General features: G+C 47.3%; 1 protein-coding gene and 1 non-coding gene across 2 annotated transcripts; both read left to right on the top strand.

The window, feature by feature from the left end:
- Positions 1-3,711: 3,711 nt before the first annotated feature.
- RPL23A (ribosomal protein L23a) lies at positions 3,712-12,063 on the top strand. Its single transcript, XM_032217062.1, has 5 exons — positions 3,712-3,824; positions 6,281-6,461; positions 9,173-9,349; positions 11,110-11,179; positions 11,944-12,063. Exons 1-5 carry the CDS (start codon positions 3,800-3,802, stop codon positions 11,956-11,958), a joined length of 468 nt encoding a protein of 155 aa, XP_032072953.1. The 5' UTR covers positions 3,712-3,799; the 3' UTR covers positions 11,959-12,063.
- Positions 9,399-9,463, top strand: LOC116508552. Its single transcript, XR_004255368.1, has one exon. It is a non-coding gene; the product is annotated as a small nucleolar RNA SNORD42 (small nucleolar RNA).
- Positions 12,064-12,863: the final 800 nt, after the last annotated feature.

Below are 12,863 nucleotides of genomic sequence, written 5' to 3'. Positions count from 1 at the left end.
GGATCCCAGTCACGTGATCAGAATTCAGGGGCTTAAATGATGAAAAAAACAATACAATTATTTACTTCGTGTTAAGTTAGAAGAAGAAGAGGTTAAAGGAACAATGGGCAAAACAATTTGGATATACAAGAGAACTTGAGAAGTAGCCGCAATTATGGGAAAGGAATTATAAATTAACAATGGCAACAGCACATCAAGATAATTTGTACAAAGTGTTTTATAGATGGCACATGTCACCGGAAAGATTGGCAAAAATGTTTAAAGATAACTCAACCAAGTGTTGGAAATGTCACCAGACCCTGGGATCCTATTAGCAATAGCAATAGCAGTTAGACTTATATACCGCTTTGTAGGGCTTTCAGCCCTCTCTAAGCAGTTTACAGAATCAGCATATTGCCCCCAACAACAATCCGGGTCCTCATTTTACCCACCTCGGAAGTATGGAAGGCTGAGTCAACCTTTGAGCCGGTGAGATTTGAACTGCAGAACTGCAGTCAGCTGAAGTAGCCTGCAGTGCTGCACTCTAACCACTGCGCCATGTGCAGAGGCAAAAAAATATTGGGCAAAATTTCATCTGGGGTTGGAAAGGATGATACAGCAACATTGATTTAAAGCCGGAACTGTTTTTGTTGGGTATTTTACCAGAGAAATATAGTAAAAAAATATGTATATTTAATTATTCATGTAATAACTGCAGCTAGAATTATATTTGCACAAAATTGGAAAATGAAAACATTCCCTCAGAGGGAGAGGTAATTAAAAAAATATATATTAGACTGTGCAGAAATGAATAGATTCAGGTTGGCAATGAAAGAGAGGGAAGAACCAGAGTATTTATAAGAAGATACGGGGATGTTTTTATCGCTGGATAAAAAATGGATAGAGACAAAAAGAAACAGGGAATTGAATCATTTGGAAAAGAACGTAGAATTATCGGGGAGGAGTTGAATTAAAAGGCCATTGAAATGTAAAGGCAAGGATAAAAGGAGATTTAAAATGGTGTTAAATAGGACGACACAAAGACTCTACCCAGGTGACCCCCCACTGTCAGGTGAATGATGTAAGAGAGGTTATGGAAAAATAAAAATAAAAACTTTAAAAAAAAGAATCCAGGGGCTTGGTGAGTGACCACAGCACTGAATCCAGATTCCCGCATTAGCTTTGCTTGTCCGGCCATGATTAACGGTTGTTAGTTGAGGACTACTTGTTAAGAACAGCTGGCATTGTCCTCTCGTGGGAAGGTCTGGCCGCAGGGGGTGGAAAGGACTCTTCCCGTCCAAAGGTCCAGCAAAGACCAGGCTGAGTGGGAAGGGCCAGGCCGTGCCAAATCACCTCCCTTCTGAGGATGATTGATGATTAACCACTAATGTTCTGGCATGGCATTCATGCCCTCCAGAAGGAATGCAATTTGGCCAAGGACTTAGAACCGGGTCTCCAACCTTGGCAACATTAAGAGCAGCAGACTTCAACCCCCAGAATTCTCCAGCGGGGGGTGGGAGGAGGACTCTGGGGTCCGGTGGTTATTTTGCAAACGTTTCGGGACCCAACTAGGTAACCTCATCAGTGCTAGAAAGGAGGGAGATGGAGGAGAAGGGAGATGAAGGAGGAGGAATAGTAGGAAGGGAGGGAGGGATGAAGGAAGGGTTTCAAAGGAGGAAGAGGAGGACTGTGGGGTCCTTGGTGCCCTCTGAGCTTTGTGGTTTTTTTGCAGATGTTTCATGACCCAACTAGGTAACCTCATCAGTGCTAGAAGGAAGGGGGATTGAGGAGGAGGAGGAGAAATAGGGGAAAGGGAGGGAGGGAAGGGGAGGGGAAGGGGACTGTGGGGTCTTTGGTGCTCTCTGAGCCTGGTGGGTTTTCTTGCAGACCTTTCGTTCCTAAACTAGGGAACATCATTTATTTACTTATGAAACTTCTGTGCAGGGTGGCAGGTGCAGTGATGCAAAGGAGGAAGACTGGGCTTTGAGGTGGTTTTGTTGTGAATGTGTGAAAGGTGGACTTGTTGCAGCCAAACTCAGAATCTTGCAGGGCTCAGAGGACCCCAGTTGCTACTGGTGGTGGTCTCCTGAGGGGGGAAGAAGACCCCAGACCCTGCCCTTTTCCCCCTGCTCCCAGGGAAATCCCGGGAGGGCTGCCTGCGCCTGTCCTGGTCCCAGATAAACTCTTATTCCAGGCTTCGCTTCAGCTGGGGCAGGGAGGAAAAACCATTTGATAAATAATATTTAATAATACATATTTTTAAAAAAATATATGATCAAAAGTAAAATAAGACAAAAACATTTAAAACATTGATTTAAAAAACGAAGAACAAACATTATCTTTTATAATTCATTTTTAATGGGGTTTTTTCCTAGCTTTGTTTTATTTTGTAATTCTTTTTCCTTTGGAATTTGTATTTTAATTTTACGTATAATTTATTAAATAATAGTAATTTAAAAAAAAACAAAAAACGAGGCACTGGAAGAGCCTGAACTGGCCCCAAAAAGTCCACCTGGGCTGCCTGGCCTGGCCTTGTCCAGCTAAGTGGGGTCCCTTTTCCTGGGACTGAAGACTCTCGCCCCTCCCGAATGTTGAATGAATGTTGTGTTTTTACCGCTAATTATTTTTACTCACATTTTCTTTTTGTGTTTTGTCCTGCACTCCCTTCCCCTATTATTGTAAGCCGCCCTGAGTCCCCTCAGGGAAAAGGGCGGCCTATAAATGTTTAATAAAACTAAAACTAAAACTAAACTAAGATGGGAAGAGGGACCCTCCAGCAAACCTGCCTCTCAAACTACGAAAGGCAATAAAACCCGAACATTCAGGAGTCTATTGGGGCACCTAAGCACGGGCAGCTGCGTCTGCCTGGAATAAAAGATGTGATTTTAAGGCGTTAGTCCTCATGGATCCTGCACTGCGGATCTGAGGCCCTAATCTCCAACAAAGCCATTTGTGCATATGATTCATAAGCCATTGGATAGCAAAGCCACCGATTTAAGGGCAAGAGGCGTGCATAAGCGCACCAGCGTGCCTACTGTCCCCATTTATATGTAACTTTTTCATGTGTTTATGGCTATGTTTTTCCTTATTTATATCCATTTATTTGTGCCATTTTTCATGTGTCCTATTCTATGCCTATACGGATACTTGTTTCCTTGCACTTGTTGACAAATAAATAAAATAAATAAAATAATAAATAAAATGAATAAAATGAATAAAACAAATAAAACAAATAAAAGAAATAAAAGAAATAAAAGAAATAAAATAAATTAAATAAATAAATTAAATAAATTAAATAAAATAAATAAAATAAATAAAATAAATAAAATAAATAAAATAAATAAAATAATAAATAAATAAATAAAATAAATAAATAAAATAAATAAATAAAATAAATAAATAAAATAAATAAATAAAATAAATAAATTTAAATGCGCCTCTTAAAAGCAGAAAAAACAGACTTTCGCCACATCGATAGAGAACTCCACGTGGATGGATGGATGGATGGATGGGGGCGGGGAGAGAGAGATACGTTGGACTACAACTCCCACACTTCCGTCATGAAGACCGCCATTCCCATGAACCCTCGCGAATCCCTCCGGCCCTCGGTGCGCAGGCGCCTTCCCGTTGGGTGGCCGGCCACGGCCCCCCCCCCCCCGTTGCTTTATTATTGTCCGCCCCTCCCCCGGGAAGGCCTAAGTTCGCGCGCTCGCGCCTCCTTCGCGAGTCCCGCGTGGCTTGGCCGGGCGGCTCTCGCGAGACTTGGCACTTATAAGCGCAGGCCGCGTTCACGCGGCCGCCTCTTTTGCGCCCAGCCAAGATGGCGCCGAAGGCGAAGAAGGAGGGTGAGCGCGGGGCTCTGGCGGGGGGGGTTCGGCCTCTGGCGGTGCCCACCCGCCGCCCTTACCCCGAGACTGCCTCAGCATGGCCTCCCCGGAGAGCTGGGCCCGGCTGGGCGCTTCCCTCGCCGTCTTTCCCCTCAGGGGAGGCCGCGTGGTCTCCTTGCATCCCCCTCAGGATGGGGCGGGTTCCCCCCCGTTCCCATCGTTTCTTCAGACCCTTCTCTTCTCTCTCCGGCCCCCATTTAATCTTGCCCCACCACGGTTCTCTTGCTGCTGGATCACAGTGCCCATCATCCCCGGCTTTTCGACGGCTGTGGGTAATTGGCCGGGCCTAATGGTGACTGGGGATCACAGTGCCCATCATCCCCGGCCTGACGAAGCCTTTCATTAATTGACCGGCTCTAATGGGCTGTTATTGGGGATCACAGTGCCCATCATCCCCGGCCTGACGAAGCCTTTCATTAATTGGCGGGGTCTAATGGGCTGTTATTGGGGATCACAGTGCCCATCATCCCCGGCCTGACGAGGATTAATTGGCCGGCCCTAATAGGGCGTTTAATTGGGGATCATAGTGCCCATCATCCCCGGTTTTTCGATGTCTTTGGGTAATTGGTTGGGGAGGGGGAGGCCATTACCTAATTTGATTGAGCTTCTAGCCCCCCTCCCCCATTTGGCCTTTTGCAGCTGTTGATGAGGATGGTTATTTTTGTGAAGGGGAGGATGGGTTTTGGGGTCTGGGGGGGGGGAGAATGCGCTCATTATGGGGGTTTTATTATTTGTCATGGAGCATATGGTTTCACATGGGGGCTTGTGTGGGTTTTGTATATGGGGTCCCACACGGGGGGGGGGGAGTGGGAGAACAGTCCCAGAAGGAAAGGGTCCTTAGAGATCATCTGGTCCAGCCCTCTACTCAGCAGTGCTCCAGCGAAAATGTCTCGGAATTCGATTGATTGGTGATTAAATTTCTATGCCACCCATCTCCCCCCACAGGGTGTGATGACCTGAGGAAGAGCCCTTCCCTCTTTCTCATTTATTTCTTTTCCTGGAAGGACGATTCCTCTTCATTCTCTTAAGTAGAGAACCAGCCTTAGAACTAAGGAAACATTTCTTGACGTTGAGAAACAATCAACCAGTGGAACGACTTCCCTCCAGAAGTTATGGTTGCTCCAACACTGGGGACGCAGTGGCTGCTGAGCTTGTCGATCAGGAAGGTCGGCCGTTCGAATCCCTAGCGCTGCGTAACGGAGTGAGCTCCCGTTGCTTGTCCCACCTTCTGCCAACCCAGCAGTTCGAAAGCGTGTAAAAATGAGAGTAGAGAAATAGGGACCACCTTTGATGCAAAGGGAACAGCGTTCTGTGCGCCTTTGGTGTTTAGTCATGCCAGCCACATGACCACGGAGATGTCTTCGGACAGCGCTGGCACTTCGGCTTTGAAACACAGATGAGCACTGCTAGAGTTGGGAACGACTAGCACATATGTGCGAGGGAACTCTTGGATCTCCTGCTTGAACAGGGGGTTGGACTGGAAGACCGCCAAGGTCCCATGCTACTGTGTTATTCTGTTAAGTTAGCATGACCCCCTGGAGTCTTCTACAGGCTAATGGTACCCAGCATCTCCACCCTTTTCTCCTTCTTTCCAGCCCTTTTATTCCCTTGGTTGATGTCCTGTGGCATAGACTGCTTTATTTGTCTTCTTAAAATGTGCTATTTTCAGGATCGAGGCTGTGCGTGATGAGGCTTTAGCGACCAAAGTCTGAGTGGTTGTGATTGGAGCCACAGGAAACTGATGCACCTTGATCCTGGGCAAAGCCTTGTGTCTTTTGGGGTTCCCCCATGCGTGTTCCCCACTGGGCTAATGAAGGCCTCCCCTGCTTGACCATTATGCCATCATTAAGTTCCCACTGAGCAGAGTCGAGCAGGAAGAACATTTCCCCCATGCTAGCTGAGGGGAATCTGAGGGTTGAAGTCCATGCATGTTAAAGATGTTGTGGTTGAGAAGTGCCACTGGGACACATTCTCTTGCAGTCTGTGTTGCGTCCTAAAGACCACTATAATTTGTGCCCTTTTGTGTAACATATTTTTGGCCAGAGTGTCCCAAAGGTAAAAGAGTTTTTCAAAAAACCAAGTGGACTTTCTTGACTTTTTCTTTGAAAATGCTTCTCTTCTCATCCAAGAAGCTTCTTCAGTTCTAACAGCTGAAGAAGCTTCTTGGATGAGAAGAGAAACTTTTTAAAAAAAAGTTCACTTGCCTTTTGGAAAAGCACCTTTGGGACCGCCATGACCCGGATGATGGACACTTGGCTGGGCTTCCTCCTGGTGATGTGTCCTGCTTCCATCAGCGGCCTTGATTTTGCTGCAGTTCTGTTCTCTTTGAGGCCCTCAGAGGCTTGTGGAGGGAGCAGAGGACCAGATACCAGCTCAGCTCTTCTGTACTAAACCTGTTTCTCCCTCCTCTGCAGCTGTCCCAGCGAAGACGGAGGCAAAATCCAAAGCACTTAAAGCGAAGAAAGCCGTGTTGAAAGGGGTCCACAGTCACAAGAAGAAGAAGATCCGGACGTCTCCCACCTTCCGGAGACCAAAGACTTTGCGGTTACGTCGGCAGCCCAAGTATCCCCGGAAGAGCGCCCCGAGGAGGAACAAGTAGGTTGGCCCTTGCCCCCCCCCCCCCAAAAAAAAGGTCCAATCGCTTATACCTGGACTGCAAATCCCTTGAACAGGCCTGCCCAACCTTCAATCCATGGGCTGCAAGAGAGGATCACAAACTTTTAGCATTACAGGTGATCTTCCACTTATGAGCACAGCCAAGCCCAACTGTTAAGTTCCTGTTGAGACCTTTGTTAAGGGAATTTTTTACCCTATTTTATCACTCTTCTTGCCACACTTGTTAAGTGAATCACTGCAGTTCTTAATAACATGGTTGTTAAGTGAATCTTAACATTTGTTTGACTTGTCAGAAGGTCACAAAAGCTGATCACGTGACCCCGAGACACTGCAACAGTCATAAATAAGAGTCAGTTGTCCAGCATCTGAATGTAAATCATGAGGATGGTGTAATGGTCATATGTGTGAAAAATGGCCATACGTCCCCTTTTTCCAGTGCTGGTGTAACTTTGAATGGTCACTAAACAAACTCTTGTAAGTCGAGGACTACCTTCATGTGGTTTTTAGCAATACTTTAGTATGTGGCTCAAGGCCATTCCTCTCCACTTATTGCGGCCCAGGCGAGGGAATAAGTTGCCTGCCTTAGAATTTGGCTCTTCCCCCAGGCCTTGGGCTGGAGTGGATGATGGGTCTCTCGTGGGATGGCTCAGTTTATTGGACTGTGTTTTCCATTTTTAGATTGCATCGCAAGAGGAAATAAAGATATTCTAATTCTGCTGTATGGGGCTTTAATCACACCCCATTTTGAACCCTGTGCCCAGTTCCAGTCCACTTAAAAATGATAATTGGATATCCACTTGAGCTATCTAGTGGATGGCCCCTGGTGTTGCTCTCTGCAGATGATGCGGGGAACCAGAGCAGGCATGGCATGGGTAATCTTGCACTATATATTAATAGCAGTAGCAATAGCAGTTAGACTTATATAGCGCCTCATAGGGCTTTCAGCCCTCCCTAAGCGGTTTACAGAGTCAGCGTATTGACCCCCACAGTCTGGGTCCTCATTTCACCCACCTCGGAAGGATGGAAGGCTGAGTCAACCTTGAGCCGGTGAGATTTGAACCGCTGAATTGCAGTATTAACATCACAATTGCAACAAGGGGAATCTTTCCTTCCCCACTGATGCAGTGCAGAGGCACCTCTTCAGTATATCACCCCTAATTCTCTTCCATTTCATTCAGTGAGAGCGAGGCAGGTTAAAACCAGGTGGTTTGGTAGAGGGAGCATCAAAAACCGGTGGTGAAGTGGTTAGAATACAGTATTGTAGGCTAACTGCCCACTGCCAGAGGTTCGATCCTGAGCGGCTCAATGTTAACTCAGCCTTCCATTTTTCCGAAGTCTGTAAAGCGAGGACCCAGATTAGGGGGGGCAAATATGCTGACTCTATGAACCGCTTAGACTCAGCTGTGCCATTCAAGCACAGTGCAGCACTATAGAGGTCTACGTGCGATGGCTTATTAATTAGCATCTCCCCCTGGAGGCTTCCACAGGCAAATGGTACCCAGCATCTCCACCTGTTACCTTTTTTCCTTCTTTCCGGGCCTTTTATTCCCTTGGTTGATGTCCTGTGGCATAGACGGCTTTATTTGTGTTCTTAAAAGGTGCTACCGTGTTTTCCCCAAAATAAGACAGGGTCTTATTTCCTTTTTACACGCAAAATATGGCTTGGGCCTTATTATGGGTGGAGGGTTTATTGTTTTGGGATGGCCAGGCAGCTACTCTCTTGCGAGCGGGCTCCCAGAGACCCTGGCACAGACTCATGGGCGAATGGCTGTGTTGCGCAGCGCAACACAGCAGCCATGAAGCGACCACACTCACGAGCAGCCACCTGGCAAACCCCCTTTCCAGCCGGGCACAGCGCCATTCGTTGACCTGGGGGTATCGCCATGCCACGTGAGCGCCTGTTCGCCGGCTCCTGCGGCTTGGCGCCTTTGAAATGGCAGTGAATGGAGCTCTGCACGGCTGGAGAGGTGGGTTGCGCGAGCGGCTGTTCCGCTCTCGCTCATGCGCCTGCCAGCCTCAAGATGCCCTTGGCCCACCTCTCTCCGCAGAGCCAGGGCACCTCCGCCACATGGCTTTTTCTGCAGCTTCCAAACCGAGTCTTCCGGCAATGGCCGCTCTGGGCGTACGCTCTAACGAGTGTGGTCGCTTCATGGCTACTGTGTTGCGCTGCTGCGACAGCACAACACAGCCATGCCCGGATCTTTGGGAGCCCGCTCGCAAGAGAGCAGCCACCCGGCAACCCCCCTCTTCAGCTGGGCACAGAGCCGCTCACCAACCTAGTGGTATCCTGAAGATGCTAAGCAACACAATCACCTTTGCTTCTCCCCCCCCCCCCCCCCCCCGGTTCCTGCAGCTTGGCACCTCCAGGATACCGCTAGGTTGGTGAACGGCGCTCTGCCTGACCGGAGGTGGGGGTGGGGTTGTCCAGGGGGCTTATTTGCGAGGGAGGGCTTATGTTTTTGCCCACCAGAAAAATGTGGCATGGCCTTATCATCAGGACACGTAATTTCGGGGAAACATGGTATCTTCAGGATCGAGACTGCGCGTGATGAGGCTTTAGCGACCAAAGTCTGAGTGGTTGTGATTGTAGCCACAGGAAACTGATGCACCTTGATCCTGGGCAAAGCCTTTTGGGGTTCCCCCTGGCCTGCTCCCCAGTGGGCTAATGAAGGCCTCCCTTTCCTTCCCAGGCTTGACCACTATGCCATCATCAAGTTCCCACTGACCACTGAGTCGGCCATGAAGAAAATTGAGGATAACAACACTCTGGTCTTCATCGTTGACGTGAAGGCCAACAAGCACCAGATCAAACAGGCGGTCAAGAAGCTGTATGACATTGACGTGGCCAAGGTCAACACCTTGATCAGGTAACGCAGCAGGTGGGAGCGTGAGGGGGAGGGGCTCTAGGGCCATTTCGTGCAGATGATGGAAACTTTTTCCGACTGAGCTATGTGATGTTTTCAAAGGAACCACTGATGCACGAAGAATCCTTTAGAGCACAGGAGTTCAACCTTGGCCGTGTTACGTCCGGTGCACTTCCGCTCCTGGAATTCCCTAGCCACCTTTAAGAGAGGTGGACTTCAAGAATAGCCGGCTGGGGAATTCTGAGACTTAAAGTCCACCAGTCTTAAAAGTGGCCACGGTTGAACTCCTCTGCTTTAGAAGAGAGAAGAGGGAAGGTGTAATGAACATGAAAGTCTTAAGCTTAAAATCTTTTGGAAAGAATCCATCTTGTAAAGCAGCCATTCCAACTTTGCAGAACTGAAGTCCGAAAAGTGGGAGATGGGGTCATTTCTAGGCCAAGCGCTTTGAAAATAGATTTTACCTCTTAAAGCAGAAGACGCCCAGGGATCTGAAGCCTCTCCACCCTTTATAGCAAGCGGCCTGGAGATATTATTCCACCAGGGCATCTTGGAAAGAGAAGCGTCTATTGCTACATTTTGTGTTAGATGAATCAGGTCAGGCATCCCCAAACTTGGCAAGGGAGGAATGTATATTAGGCTTGACGAGGGGTGTTAGAATTTAAAGTAATGATTGCACATGTATACTGTCTTCTCTTATTTATTTTTTCTTTAAAACTAAGATATGTTAAGTATATTGATATGGAAGCATAAATACCATCAACATAGAATGGAGTTTGCTCAGAAGCTGAAATACACCAATGAGAGGAAGAGTGGGAAACAGAAGGGAGAAGAAAGGTGGGAAGAGAGGGATAGGAGAGAGGAAGAGTGGGAAACAGAGGAGAGAAGAAAGATGAGAAGAGAGGGATAGGAGAGAGGGTAAGGGGGGAAGATGAGGATAAGGAGGAGTGGAATGAAGAGAGAGGAGAAGGAGAAAGGAAGGGGAAGTAGAGTAGGAAAGGATGATGGAGGGAAGAAAGGAGGTAGGAGAGAGGCAGAAGAAAGAGGTGTATGGAGAGCAGAAGAGCTAATAATGGGTTTTTATCTTTCTGGGTGTTGATGACAAGAGGAACTGATGTAATTACTACTTAATACAATAGGATATTGGCTATGGAATAGTATACATGTCATTATATGTTATGAAAATGGAAAATAAAGTATTTTTTAGAAAAAAAAGTAACACCGTTGTTAAGTGAATCTGGCTTCTCCGACTTTGTTTGTCAGAAGGTTGCAAAAAAGCGGATCACGTGACAACCCCCCCTTGACGCTGCGACCGTCATAAATAGGAACCAGTTGCCAAGTGTCTGAATTTTGATCACATGACCAGGGGGATGCTGCATTGTTCATAAAGTGAAAAGCGCTGATAATTCAACTTTTTTATCAGTGGCATTGCAATTTTGGCACCAAATGAATGGTTGTAATTCAAGGACTAGCTGCATGGCATCAATTTCATTTGGGTCGGCTGCCTCGGAACTAGGGGATCAGACTGCACCCCAATTTCTGCGCTAAGGAAGCCAGTAAAAAGTCCTACATCTGCAGAAGAAAGACAATGCCATGAATAGTCCTCTACTTAGCAACCATTCATTTAACGACTGAAGAGTTGTAAGTGGGGGGACTACCTTCAGCCATGCTTTTAGAGACCTCTGGGGATTTGTAACCCTCTTGGTGGCTGGAACTGGGGAAAATCCTTTTGTTTTCTGGCGCTTAAGACTTCTGCCTCCTTCCAGGCCTGACGGGGAGAAAAAAGCCTACGTCCGTCTCGCTCCAGATTACGACGCGCTTGATGTGGCCAACAAGGTAAGTTGTGCTTTATGGGACTTGTTTCTATAGGGGGTTGAGGATCTAGAAAGTTCAGTTGCCTCTCGAATAGGCACCTTTGGGAAAGGGGATGAGGGGGGCTCTCTTGGAGAGCACAGCACAGCTGGAAGGGACCTTGGAGATCTTCTAGTCCAACCCCCTGCTCAAACAGGAGAGCCTACACCATTTCAGACAAGTGGCTGTTCAGTCTCTTCTTGAAAGCCTCCAGTGATGAAGCAACCAAAGCTTCTGGTGGCAAGCAGTTCCCCTGGTTAATTGTCCTCACTGTCAGGAAGTTTCTCCTGAATTCCAGGTTGCTTCCCTCCTTCATTAATTTCCAACCATTGTTTCTTGTCCTGCTCCCTGGTGCTCTGGAGAATAACTTGACCCCCTCAAATATTGGAATTCTGCTCTCCTGCCACCTCTAGTCCTCCTTTTCTGTAGACTGGCCAAAAGCCCAAATCCTGCAATTCTGTTCTTCCTATATGTGAGTCTCCAGGCCTTTGGTCATCTCGGTTGCTCTTCTCTGAACTTTTTCCCAAAGCCTCGACATCTTTTTTATAGTATGGTGACCAAAACTGGTTGCGGGATTCCAGATGTGGCCTTGTAAAGCGGTACAAATACCTCAAGTGACCTGGATGGCCTCTGTTTATACATCCTGGGATGGTGTTGGCTTCTTCGGCTGGAAGGAAAGAAGAAGCTGTTTGAGTCTACTAAGACCAGCAGGAACAAGATGGCTAACAGAGTTTCTGCTTCTTTTTCAGATTGGGATCATCTAAGCGAAGGCCGGCCAGCGGGGGCTCCAACGCAGCGTCTGTACAAGAGGTTTACAAACTGTTCTACAAAACTATTCGAAGATTTACAATAAATTAACCCGAACACCAGTGCGGTTTCCCACCTTGCTTTCAGATCCTAAGAGAACGGTGGAGGAGGGAGAACGTGCAGTTCCCCTCCAATGTAAAGGATTTTCCCGCTTACAGGAAGTCCTTGCGACCACACTTGAGCCCAGATTTTCTGTTGTTAAGGAAAGCAGTTGTTGAATGAGTTTTGCCCCATTTTACACCCTATCTTGCCACGGTTGTTAAGTGAATCAGTGCAGCTAAATTAGTAGAATAGAATAGAGCAGAACCGAATATAGAATAAGGAATAGAATAGAGCAGAGCTGGAGGGGACCTGGGAGATAGCAATATAGCAATAGCAGTTAGACTTATATACCGCTTCATAGGGCTTTCAGCCCTCTCTAAGCGGTTTACAGAGTCAGCATATCGCCCCCCACAGTCTGGGTCCTCATTTCACCCACCTCGGAAGGATGGAAGGCTGAGTCAACCTTGAGCCGGTGAGATTAGAACCGCTGAACTGCAGATAACAGTCAGCTGAAGTGGCCTGCAGTACTGCACTCTAACCACTGCGCCACCTTGGCTTGGATCTTCTAGTCCAGCCCCCTGCTGAAGCAGGAGAACCTGCACTATTTCAAATAAGTGGCTACTGACTTTGCTGGTCAGAAAGTCTCAAAGGGGGGGGGGGGTCATGTGACCTCAACATTGCAACCTCACGAACCAGTTGCTAAGCATCCAAATGTTGATCACATGACCCTGGGGACGCTACAGTGGCCGTAAGTGTGAAAAGGGGTCATCAGTCACTTATTTCAGTGCTTGTAACTTTGAGCCACTAAATGAAGTGCTGT

The sequence above is a fragment of the Thamnophis elegans genome, chromosome 4 (assembly GCF_009769535.1).
Source record: "Thamnophis elegans isolate rThaEle1 chromosome 4, rThaEle1.pri, whole genome shotgun sequence".
NCBI lineage: Eukaryota > Metazoa > Chordata > Lepidosauria > Squamata > Colubridae > Thamnophis > Thamnophis elegans.
Note: the sequence above shows the minus strand (reverse complement) of the source record. Positions and strands in the feature narration are given on the sequence as shown.